Source organism: Chenopodium quinoa, unplaced genomic scaffold, assembly GCF_001683475.1.
Source record: "Chenopodium quinoa cultivar QQ74 unplaced genomic scaffold, ASM168347v1, whole genome shotgun sequence".
NCBI lineage: Eukaryota > Viridiplantae > Streptophyta > Magnoliopsida > Caryophyllales > Amaranthaceae > Chenopodium > Chenopodium quinoa.
In genome coordinates, this window is record NW_018742204.1 from 6,590,653 (window position 1) to 6,612,314 (window position 21,662).

At 35.4% G+C, this 21,662-nt stretch overlaps 1 protein-coding gene across 1 annotated transcript; it reads right to left on the reverse strand.

The window, feature by feature from the left end:
* Positions 1 to 904: 904 nt before the first annotated feature.
* LOC110719428 lies at positions 905 to 2,601 on the reverse strand. Its single transcript, XM_021898407.1, has 3 exons — positions 2,139 to 2,601; positions 1,375 to 1,704; positions 905 to 1,308 (listed from the first exon to the last, which is right to left on the reverse strand). Exons 1-3 carry the CDS (start codon positions 2,599 to 2,601, stop codon positions 905 to 907), a joined length of 1,197 nt encoding a protein of 398 aa, XP_021754099.1.
* Between the last annotated feature and the right edge of the window lie 19,061 nt (positions 2,602 to 21,662).

Genomic DNA, 21,662 nt, shown 5'->3' on the forward strand with positions numbered 1-21,662 from the left:
AAATGAATTCCTCCCTGATTTTATTCTTATGAATTTCTTCCCCTAAATCAATCAGTCGTTTCTGCTTCATTTTCTCCCAAATTCCCACTAATTTTCCATCTCTAATTGCAGGCTCGTCAACAAGAAATTTAGAACTTGAATTCGAATCAGGTAATCTCATTTTTCTGTTTAAATTGCGCACTTTAATTGGGGAAAATTGGGGGATTTGTTCATTAGGGTTCTTGTTCGAACAACAAAATAGTTCTGATTTAGGATGATTGATTAAAGCTCGAATTATTAGTAAGAAATTGTTAATTAGGGTTCTTGTCCAAAGTAGATATGAATTGGGGTTTCTCATACTGTCTGTGATTGATTGTTAGCTGACTTTTGTGTGATTGTGCTTTCAGTTTGTGTAATTGTGGGTTTAATCATGTAATTTATGGTAGGTTGGATCTTACTGTAAGCTTGTTATTTTTATTTGTTGTTGCAATTCTCGTGGAAAAAATGGAGGAGAATAAGGTGATTTTGAGATTTAAGTATTTGAGTGTTGTTATTGACATTGAATATGACGTAGGCAAGAGTAATTTGTTGGATGTCGCAATAGATTTTGAAGATCAATTTCGTGACATGGATGATCCAGTAGAATGATCTATTGACCTCTTGCACCCCATATTCTAGTATATCTATAAAGGGAAGTATAAGAGTTTAGAAGATGATGGTGATGTGTTCAAGATGATGAGATTACCTAAAAAGGCAGGGGCGTAACCAGAAATTTTTTGAAGGGGTGGCCGGCCTAATTGATAATGTAAAAAAATACCTTGACAAGTCTTAAATGCGTATATAATTGGGTAAAAAAAATTCAACATAAACCATGAAAATAAAAGGTATGTAAAAATTTGAATTACAAAAAAAGATAAAAAACTAATCACTTAACACGAGTTCTCCTAGGTTTCATAGAATAAAAGTCATCTATTATTGACTTTATTTCAAATTTTCCAGCAATCTCCTTCTCGATATACACTAGTAAGTAATTTGAAAGAAAATCATCTTCCATTTTGTTTCGAAGACTAGTTTTCACAATTTTGATTGCCGAGAAAGCTCTTTCTGTAGTTGTTGTGCTAACCGGAAGAGTCAAAATAAGTCGAATCAATCTATCAACTAATGGATAAGCAACTGATTTCCTAGTATTCACCACACTTCTACACAAATCGGTAATGGTACTCAAGTCCTTCAAATTCGGGTGATTAGGAACATCACAATAAAATTGTTGAAGTTGATACTTCAAATGTGATTTTTCATACTCTAAAAAGTCCTCAGGATAGTATTTCTCTGCAAGGAGACAAATATTTTACACATTAAATTGTTTATATCCATCAATAGGACTCAAAGACGCACTTAAAGTGAGCAGCTTTGTTGTTCGTTCACTAAATCGACTAGTTAGCTCTTGCAATTGTTGATCTACGACCGCATTAAACGCATCCACTTGATAATGATGCTCCACTGTTATGGTGTCTTTGCTGCGCCGAGATCGAATTATTTCAGAATAAGCAACTTGCATATCTAGTACTTGAGTATCATGTTTAAGGCAGAATGATTGTACTTTTTGTAAAAGAGATTCCCAACCGTTATCTCTATAATTTTGAATCAAGGATTTTGTACCAACGACTAAATGCATATCATTTAAAATGTCTTGTGATTTATGCTGCAAAGCTCGACAAAGACCATCTGTATATCCCATAAGATCTTCCATAAGGTGTAAAATAAATACCAAATCAAATGCTACCAACTTTTTTAGAGCATATTCAGCATCCCCGCGTTGAGAATATGATACCCGTTGATCAATGGCTATTTTTCAAGGACTGAGCGTGTTGCATTGTACATTTTTAATAGACTATAAATTGACTTATAATGAGAGATCCATCTAGTATCCCCAGGACGTTAGAACGTGCCAATTTGGTACAATCCTTTCCCTGTTTCAATCTCTTCAATCTCAATCAAATTCTCCAATTCAGCTATTTAGCTAGCTTGTAACTCATCGTGACGTTTAGAAGAAGAGCTAACAGTGTTAACAATAAAAATTAAATCTTTAAAAAAATCATGTATCTCGGCTACTTCCCTTGCTGCAGCAATAAGAGCTAATTGTAATTAATGTGCTATACAATGTACGTAGTAAGCATAACGACATTCTTCCATGAAAAAATCCTTTAACCCATTCCATTCTCCTCGCATATTACTAGCACCATCATAACCTTGTCCTCTAAGGTTTTGAATGCTCAACTCATGGTTAGATAAAACCATAGAAATTTCTTCTTTAAGAGTCTTAGAGGTAGTATCTTTGACATGTACTAGCTCAAAAAACCGCTCTCTTAAATAACCATCTTTGTCGACAAACCTTAAAACAATAGCCATTTGTTCTCTTTTAGATATGTCTCGAGATTCATCAACAATAATACAACACTTTGAATCACTAATTTCCTCACGAATTTCTTTTTGCACTTTGTTAGCAAATACCTGTAGAATCTCTTTTTGAATTGCAGGAGATGTATATTTAGCATTTTGTGGGGCATTGTCCATCACAACATTACATACATCTTTATCATACGATGCTAAGAGTTTTAACATCTCTAGAAAGTTTCCTTGATTTTTTTACTTTGCGCTTTCATCATGTTCTCTGAATGCACAATTTTGAAATGTAAGCCACCGCACCACTTCAATTGAAGTTTTTATTCTTAAACGATTATCTTCAATCATTTGTAAATTAGGTTTTTCAAATGCCTGATCAATGTGACCTTTAGTTTTTTTCAAATTCTCCCAACATAAAGCTGAATATCCATGAGCTAAATTGGTATCTTTCCCCATATGAGATAACAAAGAACAATCTTTACCCCCAACCTTCTTCCAATGTCTGAATCCTTGAATTGTAAAAGCATTTGATCCGTATTTTCCTAATGGGTCTTTTGAGAAAAGGAAACATGGAAAACAATAAGCTGCATCTGTTGTAGGAGAATACTCTAGCCAAGGAAATATCTTAAACCAATTAAATTGGAATCGACGTGGGTGATCTATCGGACCCGAAGAAGGGTATTGAGATAAGTGAAATTGATAAGGCCCGTAATGTACGTATGTATTGACAATATCTTCCTGCTCCTTTGAAGGGTAACTATCAATTGATTTACATAGAGCTGGATCACGCATCAAAATTGTATTTCCAATATTAAATGTAGGTTGAACTGTAGATGGATTTGTTGATTGTTCATTATGGGTCTCCGGATTTACATCAACATTCATTTCGACAGTCACGTTAGGGGATGGGTCTTCAATGTTTAATTCGGAAGGAGGTTTTGCTTTCGAAAAATAAGAGTCAATTGTTTTCCTTTTCATATTTCAACCTAGAAAAATTAATATTATTTTGATCAATTTCATACTAAAATAATACATAGTATTGTGAAGTATCCAATGGGTAAAAAAATTGTTTTAATAATTGTAAAAAATACCTACCCTATATGCCTATATATATATATAGAGAAAAGTACTTTCACTTTTTGATGTTTGATAGGAAAGTAATAAAATATTATTTAAGGAGTAAAAAAGTGGAGTCAAAGATTCTTTGTTTTTTGGTTGTTTGATTAGCCGACTAATGTTGGGTTTTTATTTATTTTTTTTCAAATTTGGGCTAAGAATTATTTTTTTTTTGGGCCAAGGGGGTGGCCATGGCCCACCCAGGCCCCCCTAATTTCTCCCCTATAAAAAGGACATGTATACCATACATGTTGGGAGCACAGATGACCCTAGTTTCTTGGCTGACTTTATCTTGGACTACAGGATGAAGCAAAATGGAACATGGCCACCCCTGGTTATCCTCATTATAGGGAGCAGCCACCACAATGAGTATGTGTGGTTTAGTATAATGTGTATAATAGATTGTGTAATGGAATGAGTTACATTGACATTTATTTATGGTTATTACGGGTTGGAAGATGTCTTGGAATAATCCTCTCCCACAAACCAAAAGAAATGCAATTGTGGATTGCCTTTTGCAAAGTTGACATCTTTGACAAGGGAGAACCCAGGGAAGAAATTTAGGGCATGCAAATTCCATTACCCTAACACTTAAACTAGGGAGTGCAAGTGTTTTGAATGGGTTGATACTGATGATGGAATAGATTGGTAGAGAGATGTGATCAACCAACTTGTGCTTGACAAAAAAGCTGATGAAGGCTGAAGTCAACTCATTGAAGAGGGAGGTTGACAATAAGATTGAGATTGCTTCTTACCCTTATACACTTGTGCTTCAAATTCAGATTCTTAATCTGCCAAAAATCTTAGTTCACATACCTCCTTGTAACCAACCTAAAATGGCATCTTCTTCCCCCTACACAAGTACACTTGGGCAGCCTAAACTTTTTGGAATTCTTTTTGCATTGACACCTCGTCTTACACTGGATGGTTAATTTGTTGCTATCATTGTGCAAATACCAATATTCATACCTATTCTCAATGGCATGAACCCTTAACAATTGCTTTTCCATACATTCCAAAGAGTGGGTTCGGAGTCATTAAAAAACCGAGTGAATAATATATTAATTAAGATTCAATACATAAGTTTAAATTTCATCATATAAATGGATTACACTTAGAAAAATGAAAGAAAACTAACATTTTTCGAATTTTTATACTTTATTAGCATGTCAATACAAATCATCATCACTAACTTTAGAAAATTAGTCTCTCTCAAGACAAGTAACTAAAGTATTATTCAAGCAGGTTTCCCGATACGTTAGTTTCATGAAAAATTCTAAACTCGTGGTGGAAACAAAAAAATCCTCAGTCTACATTAACATAAAGGAAAATTTATATGATTATAAGTTTATGGATTTTAGATTTTAACACCTGGAAGTAACTCGAAAATGGTTTTTAACACCTCCCAAAAAAAAATTTATTTTAACACCATAAAATTTTTCAAAAATTTGATTTTACCACCACTTAACAGATTCCGTCCATGAATCTGTTAAGTAGGGTCCACACTGATGCGTGTCGCTTGTTGGTTGGTAAAAAAAATCCTAACACTACCCAGCCACCCTAGCACCACCACCGCATCCCTGTTCTCCTACCTCACCCACCACAGCCTACAACCACGCAACAACCACCACCACCACCCGCATCTCATCACAGGCACACTTCCTCCCAAGCACCACCGTAACCCTACCATACCCGCAGCCATCAGTGTATAACGCCGACCAACGTGATTTCGCAACCCCCCTTCCCCAAAAACGACCACAAATTAACGGCCGAAATCGGCCGGTTTAGGCCACTCAACCCCAAAACCGACCGAGTTTGGCCATATCTTGTCGTTTTCGTGGCCATTTCCGTGGTAGTTTTAGAATTTTGATTTTGACTACAAAGGTTTACGGTGGCGGAATGGGAGGGAGATGGGCTTTGATGGTCGGGGCTAGGGAAGGGGATGGGTTCCGGGGGTCGGGGCTGGCGAGGAGGGTGGTTTTGTTGCCGGTCGATTGAAGCTACGCAAAAGGGTTTGGATGTGGTGGTGGTGGTGGCTGTTGGGTGGTTGTAGGAGTGTAGGGCTTTTTTTTTTTTAATTTCTGACCAAACAACAAGCGACACGTGGCAATGTGGACCCCACATAACGGATTCTCTTACGGAATCTATTAAGTGGTGGTAAAACCAATTTTCTTAAAAATGTTATGGAATTTCGAGTGATTGTCAGATGTTAAAATCTAAAATTTCCTAAATTTATCCATAAGCAAGAACTGAATTTTAACATTCTAGTTTTTAATATAGTATCAATACAACAAAATCAATCAAGTATTGTAGGGAATATTTCAAGCATTACCCCAAACTTGAAGCCCATTATGATCATACACTTAAGCATGGTGGTGTCCATAGGGAAGGAAGCTAGAGCAAAAGAGTCGCCAACAAGTTTTAGAAACTTGTAAACCGTTCACATGGTGAAGGTTACACCCCTTAACGATCCAAGAGATTGTTAGCTCCAATAGGTCTGGAACCAAGACTAAAAGTTCGGGGATGAAGTTACTAATCTAACCTAAAAGAGACTAAACCTGCCCTAATAATAGGCCTCTACTTTATTCTACTCGTATTCATGTGCGATTTCTGACTAACATGCAATCATTAGGTTAACCCTAAACCTGTTTATCTATGTTGGTTGAATATTAATGTACAAATAAATCTATTATTGGCGATCACTTGAATTATAATCATATTAACCTTAAACAAGATTATTAATTATCTTATTAAGCGTGATTACAAGTACAAATTCCCTTTAAACATGCATAAAAGGCGTGATCAAGAAATAACAATAAATATATCAAGCAACATAATAATCATAATAATAATAATAATAATCATAACAATTATAAAAATAATCATAATGATAATTATAATCAATAATAATCATAAATCATGTTAAAAATAAAGCATAATAATAGCAAGATCCTAGGCATGATACTAACAAGATTAATAACAAACCTTAGCATGCCACTAAACAATAAAAATCAAAACTTTAACTCTAAAATGATACTAACATGCTATTAGGAAAGAAAGTAGGAAGCATCACAGAAATCATACTTGATATAAGCAAATCACCCTAAATATGATACTAGGGAAAAGCATCCTAACATGATTTTTATATCATATTATTAATTAAACAATTAAAGAACTTACTTGGATGCCTCGTACCTATTTCTATTAACAAAATACACACATTAGTAACTTCAAGGAAAATATAAAATCAAACAATTAAATTAAATAATTGAAAAAAGAGATTTGGGACCAAACCCTCAAAAATATCAACCTTTCACGTCTAGGGCGAAGGCAACTTCGAATTTTCCTAGGTGTGTCTAGTGGTAATGTATGAGGAATTGTGTTTGTAAAAGGTTGGTTTAGAAAGAGAGAGAGAGAAAATCAAGAAATTCTTGATGAGAATTGATGATTAAAAACGGAGGTCTAAGGACGCTATTTATAATGAAAATAGTCCGGATATGATAAAAAGAATCGGAGTTTCAAGAAGAATAAAACACGACGTTGTCGCCGCACAAGCCTCTGTGGTGCGACGCTGCAGGCAGTTTTTTCACACGTTTTCATATTTTTTGATAAAATTAAGCGTACGAGGGGTAAAACTGTAATTTCATTTAAAACACTTCTTTTATTCTAAATAAAACTCATAAACTCAATTATCAATGCTAATGACATTAGGATTCAAAAGAACCTTCTAGAAGATTCTAGAAGACTATTCATCAATCCTAATTGCATTAGGAATGATAAATCATAATAGGCCCTCCTCTAGATCATTGGGCCGCATATAAAGATCAAATTGGGCCCAGTTTAGTAATTTGGCCATAACTTCCTCATTATTCATCGGAATTGGGCTCATAATATATCGTTCGAAAGCTCTTTTCGAGCCCAATCCAACTATACAATATTGGACCCTTGCTATGGACCAAACTAAACTATATTGACTTGTTTCATAAAATAGGTTTTCGAAAACAGAGATAAAGAAGAAAAATTAAAACTAACCGCAACACTAGACTTTCCACACTTTCACTTCATTCGATTGTGATTCGACGTGAAAGGTATTCATCACCGGGTTTGGTTTTGGGGAGACACAAATGGGTGTCTAAAATTATCAAACTAAAATCCCTGATTCATCTAACATTCTAAGTTCAAACTCTAAAAACTCAATATTACACCCAAAAAAAAAATAGCATTATATAAATTACAAGTATATATCAATTAACAATTAACCCAACAAGTAGACTCTATCTCCACTATCAATCATCCAATTATATATAGTACTTATCAAATTAGCAATTTACAATTATCAAACTTAAAAGGTGAACTTATGTAATGGGTTTGAAGGGTTTGGGAATTTGGGGGAAAATGGGGAGTAAGAGAGAGAAAGTTCACTACCACAAAAATGGAAATAAGCAACACACCATATATAACGCTCAAGTTTCATAGGCGATCTCTAACATTATACAGAGCGCCTATGTAAGATAAGCGTTTTGTAGGTTAAACTTATAGAGCGCCTGTCTAAGTCAACAACTATATATGTATATCCAAATTTAACACTATATGATATAGATAGCCCCTTACAAATAACCGTTCTATAAGTATAATTTATTGAAAATAAAAGAAAAAGAATTTTGTTAATTCCATTTCCACGGCACTCTAACAGTCTAACCCTACTTCATTTATTCCCTCCTTGCAGCCACTTCCCTCATTTCTCACCTCATTAACCCTTCTCTCCTCTAACTTCATCCTCCCTCCTCTAATCCTAACCCTTATCTCCTCTAACTTCATCCCTAAATTACCAATCACTTCTCTCCCTACCATGCACACACACAACTACGACCCATTATACACCATCACTCCCCTGCTTTCAAACTCTAACTCCGGTGCGGTTTGGGTCGCGAAAGTCCGGTCGTGATGATTTTTGGGTTGTATTGTCGCAGTCGTGATATATCTGGCTTTGCCGAGTTGGCCGGTGGATGCAAATGGTGGTGTTCCTTCTCTTTCCTCTCAAACTAGCCCTCGTCATTCATCAATTCGTGCTGTAGGTGGTGTTCATATGATGCTAGAATTTCGATTCAAGTTTTTGATTTTGTTCTAATTTAAATTTTAGTTAAAATGTGGTTTTAATTCTCAATTTTTAATTTTAGATCAAAAATTTTTGATTTTAACTTTAGATTTGGTTTTAAATTTCAATTGTATAAGATCTAAGATTTCTAATTTTCATTTTACAATTTTGATTATATTATATCAAGTGAGATGTTTGATCAAATTTATGGGTTTTGACATTTGATGTATATATATATATATGAACACTTGTATTTCTATTGTTAAATCTGGGTTGGTTGAACCGTTGAAATGAAGTGTTCCTGTCATAACTCTGATTTTCATCTCGATTTTCATGTAATATTTCCTTATCAGTTGATTTATATGTTATAATTTTGATTAAGTTCTGATTTTTCATCTTTGAATTGCGGGTGTGTGGTGCATGTTCTCTATTTGTGTTCGCTTAATGAAAGGTGGTTGAGGTTGGTGGAAGCAAAGCGCTGCTGGGTGGATGATTGCGGTGGTTTTCGATTTTGGAGGCATATTCATGTTGGTACACTTCTAGAGTAGTTAGAACATTGATAATTAATTAGTTATGTCAAAAGCCTTGTACAATAATTTTTTTATTGAAATACTTGTATTTTAATTTTTGTACAAATAAAATGTTATTGTTAGGCCCTATTCTTTTGAGCTTCTGGGCAAAGCAGAGCAAGGGTCAGTAGAGCAGATCAGATTAAATTTCAGCAGAGCAGAGCAGATTTCAAGATAGTAGAGCAGAGCCGAGCAGATTTCAACATTGTTATTGTTATTGTTATTGTTATATAAGTGCATATACCATTGATTTAGGTCAGTGAAAACATCAATATATGTGTACCATATTTAACATAAGTTAATAGAAGAAAGAAAAAAGACAATGGTTTACTGATAATTATTTCACAAAAATTTTAAAATAAAATGATTTGATGAGTATTAATGATTTTACTTATAAATTTGTCTTAATCATATATTTTTAACACTAAAAATAAAATGATGTACAAAGTATTACTTGAAAATAACTTTTTTTTTTTTAATTCCCAAATTGTATGGAAAGATTTGAAAAATCATTCAACTTAGTGAACTAACCATCAATACCAATATAAAATGTTTCTACACATTGTAATTCTAATATTAAATATTTATAAAAGAAATTGTTATTATTATTATTTATTTATTTTGAAAGAATTGTTATAATTATTAGAAATTATTAATTAATAATATTATTAAATATTAATTCTTAATAGTTTGAATTATTAAATATTATTATTGATAATTATTATCACTAATTATTATTATGATTAAAAAATATTAATTATTATTAATATTAATAATTATTAAAATTATTTTTATTATTAATAATGATTAAACTTATTTAGAATAATAAATTATTATAATCAATACAATATTTATTAATTATTATTGAATATTAAATATTAATATTGTTATTATTAATTATTATTTGAAAATAGAGCAGAGTAGAGCAGATTTCTTTTGAGCAGAGCAGAGCAGCTCTAAAGAACGGAACCTTAGGGTGTTTTAGTTATTAGTTATGAATAATAATAATAATAATAATAATAATAATTATTATTATTATTATTATTATTATTATTATTATTATTCCTCCGTGTTTTTTTTTACTTGCAACACTTCCCTAAAAAGGAATTGTCACAATACTTGTAACACACTACAAAAGAAAAGTTACTTAGGGGAAAAACTATACTATATCCCTTATTTAAAGCACATGGCCCACTAAATTACACTCCTAACAACCACTCATCCTATTTTAAAGTTTATTATATCATGTAAACCCCACATTTCTTAATTACCGCGCTAAAGGGTGTGTTGCATCTAAAAGAAAACGGAGGAAGAAATAATAATAATAATAATAATAATAATAATAATAATAATATTTTTATTAAAAAAGTGAGGAATAGAGAGCGCCTATCTATGATAGGCGTTCTGTTTTTATGTAGCCAGAGAGCGCCCATGCGAAGATGGGCGCTCTATTTTCCTAGTTTTTTATGAACTTTTTATATAGAATATGAAGCACCTATCTTAGATAGGCTCTCTGTATGGTGTTAGATATAGATCGCCTCAAAGAAGCGTTCTATAGATTTTATAGGGCACCCCCTCAAAGGATCGCCCTACAGGCAATCTATATTGGTTGTTTTAGGCGATCTCTATTCCCTATTTTGTGGTAGTGGTTTGAGGGTAAGCCCAGTAGCCCTGATGGAATTGACTAAATGGTCCAAAAAAATAAAAGTGAGGTTATGTGGAATTTCGGACTCGAACCTTTGATCTTCTACAATCTTATAGTTAGGATGCAATATAAAAATAACCACTGAGCTGCGATTGCGAATCTTGAACAATTAACACAAATTATTAGTTTTAAACTTTTTTCGAAAAATTAGTGGGTTCAATTGTATCCGTCCCTAACCCATAAAGCTTTCCTCAGCAATTTGTTATTAAGGAACTTCTACCCTTTAAGTAATTGGATGGTTTTTTGAAGTCTGTTGAGGCATGAAACCGTTGACAATTGTCTGATCTTGCTCATCATCAAAACCTCTAGGGCTATCTAACTCTTCATAATCAGAAGTGAACTCTCTCTATAGAGTAACTTTTTTTCTCAACAGTTCACTTTGAAGCATAAACTCATGGTTTTGCACTTCATGTTCACTCTTATTTTGCACAACCTGTAAACTTGCATTCACTTCTTCTAGTATGTTGTTCACAGTGTTGTCCAGATCTTTCCCAAAGTTAGCATCTTCATCTACCCCCTCCTCTTCCTCTACTTCCCACTCTAATTTAGTGTCATAGCAGTCAGAGTTGGATGAGCCAAATCCAGATTCTGACTCCAACTCAACATCTCTCTTTGTATTCTTCTTCCTTTTACCCTTTGTTTTCCACTTTTCCTGTCCCTTTCCCTTCACCCCACTTATCCCAAATGTACCTTCCTCTTCACCTTGCTTCTTCTTCCCTTTCACACTCTTTGAGAACAATTTCTTTCTTGTTGTCTTTTTTCTGTATGCTCCACAACCTTATCAACCCCCCTTTTATTTGTGTTTTGTCTCATCCTTGTCTTCAATTGCAACTTGCTGCTTAAACCTAGGGCTTCTCCTAACTTCAGTGGGCTTAACAGCTTTGCTTTGAATGTTTTGAGTGGGTTGAACAGTGTTGGATTCATGAGTAGTACAATAAAATACTACAAACCCATCCTTAGTCTTTGTCCCCAAATAAAAAGCCCTTCACATCATCTTCATTTAGAATGTCCTTTTTACCACTTGACCAAGTCTTCTCCATTTTTTATACCAAATATTCAACAAGCTTGGCACATGTAAATCTAGCTTCACAAAACCTCAAATGCAAGATTCCCTAAGTAAGTTAACTGACATCTCACTCTAAGTAAGTTAACTGACATCTCACTCACTTTTCACTTGCACCTCCAATAATATTCCTAGTCACCCTCATACCCACACTATGTCTTCCCTTTTATTTTCCACAAACAAACCCCCTAATCTAACCTTAACATCTACAAATTCAACAACAACAATTTGTGCATATAATTGAAATATTAATTCATCTACAAAAATACAAAACACTGGCTTGTTTATTAAACCCCATGTACATAGCAGCATTAAACAAATCCCCCAATTCATTGTCCTACCAACATCCTTACTTAAACAATTCAACAAAAATTACAAAATAATTGACCACTATTAAATAACTCAATCAAGTACACAATGAACCCTAATTTTCCACTTAAGTGAAATTCTTCCATCAACAACCAACAACTTACAAAATTAAACGCAAGGAACAAAATAGCTTACCTCTGTCGACGCCATTGCACTCAACAATTGTCAGGTGAGTGACCTAAGCAACTAGTCCCCAGCAAACAAACAAAAATGGTGACTTTTCACAATCTACCTTCGACGCAATACGTACTTAATTTCCTAGGAAGTACTCTTTAAAAAAAAACTACGGTAGTACTCTTTAAAAAAAGGGATATTGTTTCATGTACCTCGAGGTTTAAAAAAAATGCACTGTATACCCTTGAAAACTTTTAAATGTACCGAGTGCCCTTGAGGTTTGTATAAAATTGCACCAAATACCCTTAGACAAACAATAAATGTTAATTTTGTTAAATTGAGACTCTATAAGCATCAAACTATTACAATTTAATGTTACTTTAATGCTAAATCATTCAAGTATAAGTAAACTTAATTAATAAATAAATTCTAACACCCAAAAATTTAGGATTTAGAATGATCAACGGAGTTTAAAATTTGATTTAATTTATGCTTTTAGGCGGTTTAACTACATAAATATAAAGTACTAAAAGTGAGTCAGTGTGTGGGCATGATCTAATTAATTTGATAAGTCAATGATATGTTCATTTAGAGGATTAGGGTTATTTGGTGCATCTATTTAGAGCTGTCAATTCAGGTATTCAAGTTTGGTTCGTGTCGGGTTAAATCAGGTCTCGGGTCAAATTAGGACCAGGTTGTGTCAGGTAGGAGTGTTCGCGGTGTGGTTTGGATCATAAACCACACCTAACCGCAAAAGTGTGGTTTGTAATTTTTTTCAAACCGCACCAAACCGCACTTTTAAAAAAATCGCACCAAACAGGACTACAAGATGCGGTTTGGTGCGGTACAGTTTGCGGTTTAATTGTATTTTATTAAAATTGTAATTATTCTTTTTAAGACAACTTTTATTTTATATTATAATTATTAATTGATAATTTAAATATTAAACTCTTTTTATTAACCTTTAATTAACTAATAGTAAAAAATTAGCTCATATATTTTAGTTCTTTTATATAATTTTAATGAAAATATAGTATAAAAATCACAAACTGAATTAAAGTGCGGTTTAATGCGGTTTGCGGTGCGGTTTGGTCTTAATAATTTTGGAAACCGCACCAAAACGCAAACCGCGATTTGGTAATTTTAAAAAACTGCACCGCATTTTTTAAACCGCAAATCGCACCAAACCGCAAAATTGCGGTTTGGTTTGCGGTTTGATGCGGTCTAAACCGCACTCTATACAAACCCTAATGTCGGGTCAATCTAGCCTCATATCATGTTCGGGCTCTGATCGGGTCAATTTTGGTTCAGGTTATTCCGGGTCGTTCATCCTTTCGGGTGTAGGTCGGGTCTGATTCGAGTCAAATTCATAACGGGTTCTGTAGACACCCATTTGTGTTTCCCCAAAACCAAACCCGGTGATGAGTACCTTTCATGTCGAATCATAATCGAATGAAGTGAAAGTGTGGAAAGTCTAGTGTTGCGGATAGTTTTAATTTCTTTTCTCTTCTCTCTGTTTTTGGAAACTTATTTTAAGAAAACAGCTAACCCAGTTTTGTTGGTCCATGATATGGGTCCAATAATATTGTAGTTGGATGGGGCTTAACAAGAGCTTTCCAACGGTATATTATAAGCCCAATTCCGATGAATATAGAGGAAGTTATGGCCAATTTACTGAACTGGGCCCAGTTTGAGCCTTATATGCGGCCCAATGATTTAGGGGAGGGCCTAATATAGATTTATCATTCCTAATGCAATTAGGAATGGTTTTAGTCTTCTAGATTCTTCTAGAAGGTTCTTTTCATTCCTAATTCAATTAGTATTGATAAATTGACTTTTGTTGACTTTTTAGAGTTTTAATTAAAATCAAAGAGCATTTTTGAGGATAATACGATTTTATCCTCCTGTACGGCAATTTTTATCTGATTTTAAGAAAACATGTGATTTCTGAATCAGCGCCAAACGCCAGCTGTAGCGCCTGGCGCCAGCATTGGCGCCTGACGCCAATGGCCAGCGTTGGCGCCTATTCACTTTTATCTACGCCAGACTCTGTTTGGATATTTTTATCTTTTTGGCTGATTTTCACTATAAATAACGCCGTAATAACTCCGTTTTGATAACCAGTTTTCATCAACAACCAGTTTTCAATAATCATTTACCAACTCTCATCAAGTTTCTCTTGATTATTTTCTCTCTCTCTCTCTCTCTCTCTCTCTTTATAAACTAGCTTCTCTCAAATATAAAAATTCCGCATTCATCAGATCTAGATACAGCTAGCCATATTCAAAGTTGCCTTTGCCTTAGACGTGAAAGGTTTAATTTCTGAGGGTTTGGTCCCAAATCTCTCTTTTAATTATTTAATTTAATTGTTTTGTTTATTATTTTCCTTGAAGTTACTAACGCGTGTATTTTGTTATTAGAAAGAGGTACGAGGCATGAAAGTAAGTACTTTAATGGTTTAATTGATGTTATGATATAGTGTTCATGCTTAGATTGTTATTTTGATTCCTAGTATCACGTCTAGGGTAACTTTAATACTAAATATGATTTTTACGATGCCTTCTATTTTCTTCCTAATATTTATTCTTGTTAGTATCATGATAGGGTTAAAGATTTGATTTATAATGTTTAGTGACATGCTAGGGTTTGTTATTAATCTTGTTAGTATCATGCCTAAGATCTTGCTATTATTACGCTTTAACATTATTATGATTATTTTTGTTATAATTATTGTTATGATGATTATTTTTATTTATGATTGTTATGATTATAATTTTATTATTTATTTGCCATTATTATGTTGCTTGATACGATATTTATTTTTATTGCTTGATCACGCTTTTTATGCATATTTTAAGGGAATTTGTACTTGTAATCACACTTAATAAGATAATTAATAATCTTGTTTAGGGTTAATTTGATTATAACTCTAGTGATCGCCAATAATAGTTTATTTGTGCATTAAATTCAGTCAACATAGATAAACAGGTTTAGGGTTAATCCTAATGATTACATGTTAGTCAGAAAGCGCACAAGAATACGATTAGAATAAAGTAGAGGCCTATTATTAGGGCAGGTTCAATCTCTTTTATGTTGGATTGGTACCTTCATCCCCGAACCCTATTTGGTTCAAGACCTTATGGAGTTGACGATCTCTTGGATCGTTAAGGGGTGTAACCTTCACCCAGTAAATGGTTTACAAGTTCCTAAAAACTTGTTGGCGACTCTTTTGCTCTATCTTCTTCCCTTTTGGACTCCACCACACTTTAGTGTATGATCACACTGGGGTTCAAGCTAGGGGATTAACACTTGAAATTATTCCCTACAGTTTTTGGCGACTCCATTGGGGAGGATTTCTATTTTAATTCCTGAATTTGTTTCGGCAATGATTTAGAATGAGTGGATGAGACTCGAAACGTTCTAAGTATTTCATGTGCGTAATTTTGATTAACATTATTGTCATATGCATAAAAAATATCTCATTGGAAAGACCATCCGTAATGAGTTAAAAACATAGGATTTTACACGTAGGAAATTTGAGAAATATCTTTCACAACTAGGATTGAAATAACACTGCGCGAAACTGGAAAATTTTACAGAGCACAGAAAACGGCTGAGGCATGTAAGAATTAGCATCAGCAACCAGAACATTGGCACTAGAATTTTAACTGTAGCGCCAGACGCCAGCATTGGCGCCAGACGCTACAGCTAAAACTTGGCGCCAAGCTCTGTTTGCTGGCGCCAAATTCTTCCAATACCGAGCCAGAAATATGCGTTCTAATTTTGACTAGTTTTTCGTATTGTTTGCTCGATCCTACTTCCTGATTGAGTTTTTCTCACTTTTCTAAAACCCATATGTGTTCTACATATGGACATTACCCTCTGGGAATTCATGCTCCATCTACCTGATTGAACGCTCTGAGCAACAAAGGGTACATTTGAGAATGTTGAATTCACCAAACCATGGAAGCGAGTTTTTTCTAAAAATCGCGGTGTCCCATCCACTCGCGCCAACCCTTCATGGTTAGGCTTCCGCGTGGTGCATCCGGACAATTAACCATGGACCCTCTATTGACTAAACCATATCCCGAACTTTAGAGAACTAGAGCCATGGTCAGGTTGCTAACTCATTGCATCATGTTGTGCCTACTTGACTAATTGTGCATTATTTGTTGTGCATATATATGTTTTCTTAACCGTTTGTTTGACTTGTGTTAAGATTAAATAAATTAATGACTTAAAGAACTTTGCCTAATTAATTAATTAATTAATTAATTAGAGTCAATAAAGTCTAATATTTTAATTAGAATTAACCTAGTACGACTTTAGGCATACCCCTGTTGATTAATAACAACGAAAATAGTCTCATATTGAAGCTCCATCATTGGCGCCAAAGTCTGGACTGTAGCGCCACTCTGTGGAGTGTGGCGCCTGGCGACAACTCTGTCGTTTGGCGCTACACTACACAGTGCAACGCCTGTCTTGTTGTTTTGCCGAAAGTTCGGATTATTGGTCGAGTCATTACCTAGTGTCTAATTAACCAGTTTACTAATTAATTCGGTTAAATTTTCGCTGTAAATAGTAGTTGGTTGAGTCATTAATTGAGTCTAGTCACATAGTCCAGCCACATGGTCATGACACGAGTGTAACATGTCACCTACACTCACTAGTCTTACCACACTTTGAGTATATGTATCACCATGACCATGTCTTAGGTTCATGCATGAGTCGGTCTTTTCCGTCATTTGAGTTGGAGGGTACATCCTATTCCTAGTTTTCCATATCCTTCCATCTACATCATTTTTTCATCACATTATATTCCCATCATTCTTCACTTCCTCCATCCATTGCATGTTGAATAGAGTTTAAGTCAAATGATTAACAATGAACATCCCCAAATTCCTTTTCCACAGTACTTGGTCGAGGAGAGAAGGGCGATTAATCAAGGACAACCTCTTTATTCAAGTTTCACTTTTTGATAAACCAATTCGTCAAAAGAGGAAAGCTAAAAAGATAATGGCAAGTCAAGAAGAAGTCAATGAACTTAGGAGTCAATTGAATGACGTGACTGAGGTGTTAAAGGCTTTAACCCTCAAAATTGATGACCCTGTGAAGCAACAACAAATGAACCTCATGCAAAGAAAGTTTAAGAAAGCTATCTAGTGACTATAAATTTCAGGGCATGAGTTCACAAGGGGTCTCGCTGGACAAAGAACTTCTTCCGCATAAGTTCAATGCCACTGACATCCCAAAATTCAAGGCAACAGATAACCCTTACTTCCATCTAAGAGCTTTTAAAACTATAATGAACATTAAGGGTATCGATAAGAAGGTTTTCCCCTCTCTGTTCTCTCTATCTCTTGAAACCGTTTTCCAACAATGGTTCTTCTCCCTTGACAAAGAGAAAACCTCTACCTGGGAATCGATAGTAAACTCTTTCGTTGATAAATACAAGTGCAATATTCAAGTTGAAACCGATCATAGACAACTTGAGATCCTAAGACAAAAAGAGAATGAAGGCTTCACTTCTTTCTTTAATAAATGGAGGGAAACATCCGCTAAGATGATTGAGGTGCCCACAGAAAAAGAATCTGTGAGGATGTTTATCAAGAATCTTCAAGAGAAGTATTCGAAGCATTTAAAATATCAACACAATCTGAATACTTTCAAGGCCGTTTATGACATCGGAATTGAAATCGAAGATGACCTCGCAAAACAAAAAGCTACTAACAATAGTAACCACAGTGGCTGGAAAGGAAAGAAGAACGACAATCCTTCTTCTTCCGAAAACGCCCACTCTAGTAATAATGTTAGTACCTTTGACCATAATGGTGTCTTAGCCATGGACAATCAAGGATCTAAAAGGAAACCCAGGAGAGAATTCACACCCATTTGAATGACCTAAGATGCTACTTTCAATCGTCTCTTTGATCAAGGATTAATCAAACCTATTGGCCTTACCGAGGATCCAACGCCAGAAAATCGATCTTCGAGATGGAATCCCAACTCCTATTGCGAGTACCATCGAGGAAACGGTCATACCACTGATGAATGCTACAAGTTTTGAAAATCTCATTCAAGATCTCATAGAAGCAAACAAGATCCCATTGCCTCTAGCTAGCGAGAAGACTGGGTGATGATGAAGCGAATGACACAAGACAAGAGGCGAGCTTCAACGACAAGATTTCATGACTTCTTTTTCTTTTTCATTTTTTCCTTTCCCCAATAAGTCTAGCATAGGCACCTTTCTTTTCCCTTAGATTATTTTTGTATATTCTTTATTTCTTTTCCTTAAATAAAATGAGCATTTTTTTTCTCTTACATATGATCATTTCATTTCATTACATTGCATAAAAAAAATAAAAATAAATCATTGTCGAATTAAGCACAGGGTATACCAATGATTTGAGGCACCTCTTGTAGCCACATCATATTGCTTTCACCTTTCAAATATGCAATCCTTCATTGATAAACCACTTTGAGCCTCGTCTAACGATAAACCTTTCTTTTTTCAACCCACATCTACCTAACCTTGGGATGGGATGGTGTGTAACTTATGCAATCTCAAAAGCTTGAGTGATTTCAAAAGTGATGGGGTTTGGTGAGTCCGACTCACCGCAGAAACAACCTCAACCCAAGGAACCACTCGTAATTAATAAAACCATAAAGCATAAATAAATAAACACAAGAAAAGGAAGAACGAATCATACCCTTGACGCGAGCTTCGCCCTCTCAAAACGGGCTCTTACTTGAAAGCCTTGAGCACCGCAAATGCCGTGCCTCCAACGGTATCCACCCACAAAGGACGAACACTCAAGCTTTTTACTCAAAAATCCCAAGGTTGGTATTTATAGAGGAAAGTATGAGTGGGAATTTCTATCCCATCAATGTAGGATTCATGAAATTCTACAAATTAATTTAAAGCTAAATTAAATTAAATATATAAGCAAGTAATAAATCAATAAGTTTCCTAGTCATATGTAAAGAGGAGTATGGACCACTCGGAGAGGAGGGGACCATACTTGCTCCCCACTCCTTCCTCTCCGTGTGACACTTGTCCACACCAAAAAGCAAGCATACTTACTAGCTTCCTCTTTCTACCCGACCTAGGCCCACGGCCTAGCTAGCCTTGCACCGTGCGGGCTGCTAACTGCTTCCAGCTCGGCCCAGCATGCCCACGCACATCAGTGCGGGCTGCTGATGCCGAGGGCGGTGCTAGCTAGCCACGCACATGTGCGGGCTGCTAGCCGCATCGCACCCCAGCACGCCACACACTGCTTGTGGGCTGCTGGCCGTGCTGTGCTAGCATGCCTCGCACATGGTGCGGGCTGCTAGCTCGGCTAATCCCCTAGCACTCGGGATTCCGATGCTAGGGGTATTTTGGTCATTTTTAATTTATTACTAATTTGCCGTCTCGTCTTTTTATTATTTTTGACTCGACTTCCTACGCTCGGTTTCGATGCTCTAAGCTCGAATTTCCGACGTCTAAATATTTAACACTTGGGCGACGAATTAATTTATTCCGAATTAATTCGTCGAGTCGGTTCGCATATTTTTCTTGGGTGTGACCCGAAGGGTTCAGTCAAGATTAAGTTGTAATATTAATTATATTAATATTACTGATCGGAAGCAGCCTCCACCCAGGCATTCCGATCACTTGACCTTACTGAATATATTAGCTTTCTAATAATTCTAAACCCGCCATCAGAATAATACACTTGTTCAAAGGACACCATTCCTTTCAATCTGCCACTTGTCCTTCCGGACAAGTGTGCATTTAGTGTATAGCCCCTTTCCTTTGTCTCTTCATGAACTACAGAGTAAGATTACTCGTCATCTCTGTTACGTCCAGAAGTGTTTCTCGAAATCCGAGTTTGATTGTCAATAAGCAGATGATTTCTAAAATCCAGCTGAGCACGGCCATGCATTTTCACAGTCTCGCTCTTCGAGAGGCCTTGTAAACAACAAGACATGTTCCCTATTGTTAGTAGGGGGACATTTCCAGTCTTGTAATGTAGCTTCTCTTACTAAGAGGACCTAGCCGCCCGATATCTGTCGTTATAATCCCCAGTTACGGCAGACGTTTGGCGGATACCAAAGCGGACTAGTACTCAAACAAGAGACCTCCCACTACTCATGGTCAAGGAAAAGAGTTCCAATAGTAATAATGAGAAAAATACTTATGACGATTTGTAAATCTCTTAAAGTATTCTCATAGGTCGATCCAGTATGGTTCTAAACCAATACCTGTGAAAATGATTTATATCCTCATAGCACAAGAAACGGTGCTATAAATCATACTACACACTAATCTCAAATGGTCATTAATTGTACACAAAAAATATGACCTTGATTATGGATATTTTTCGATTAAAATATTCAATGTTCACTTAATAAGTGTTTCTATATCCAAGCCATTGACTTGATACTCTATTTTGAATATTTATTAAAATCGAATGGACTCATTATTTAATTCTAAACCACAATTAAATAGAGACGGAGTGAATTAAATTGCATGAAAAATTTTAATTACTCCAAAAATTGAATGGTTCATCATAGTGCTTTACATTTACATTGTACAAAATTTAATTAAAACACTATAATATGGAAATTAAAGCCAGTTCGCGACATGCTTAATTCACATTGCCTCAATGTGTTTGTTGTGGTTCACTTGAGACAAAAGTTTAGTAAGTGGATTGGCTACATTGTCATCCGTTCCCACTTTCCAAATTCTGATTTCACCCTCTGTCTTCCATTCTTGAATCATGTGAAATCGCCTCTTGACATGTTTGAACTTCTGATGTTCTCGTGGCTCTTTAGCCTGAGCAATAGCTCCATTGTTGTCACAATGGAGGTCTATTGGACCCTTGATGGAGGGTACAACACCAAGTTCATCAATGAACTTGCGAATCCAAACTGCCTCCTTGGCTGCCTCAGACGCTGCCAAGTACTCGGCTTCAGTTGTAGAATCAGCGGTTGATCTTTGCTTTGCACTCTTCCAACTAAACGCTCCTCCATTGAGACAGAATATGTATCCGGATTGTTACTTGAAGTCGTCTCTATCTGTCTGGAAGCTTGCGTTAGTATATCCCTCAACAACTAATTCATATTTACCGCCATAGACCAGGAATTTATCCTTGTTCCTTTTCAGGTGCTTCAGAATATTCTTTGCCACATTCCAATGCGCCTCTCCTGGGTCTGATTGGTATCGGCTCGTAGCACTCAAGGCATACGATAAATCCGGCCTAG

Excerpts from the sequence above, each read along its gene's own strand:
- LOC110719428 (XM_021898407.1), bottom strand. The coding sequence starts at position 2,601 with ATGTTAAAACTCTTAGCATCGTATGATAAAGATGTATGTAATGTTGTG. Across the intron at positions 1,705-2,138 it reads TTATGCTTACTACGTACATT|ATGGTCTTTGTCGAGCTTTG; the intron begins GTATAGCACATT and ends TGGGATATACAG. Across the intron at positions 1,309-1,374 it reads AACAAAGCTGCTCACTTTAA|AGAAATACTATCCTGAGGAC; the intron begins GTGCGTCTTTGA and ends GTCTCCTTGCAG.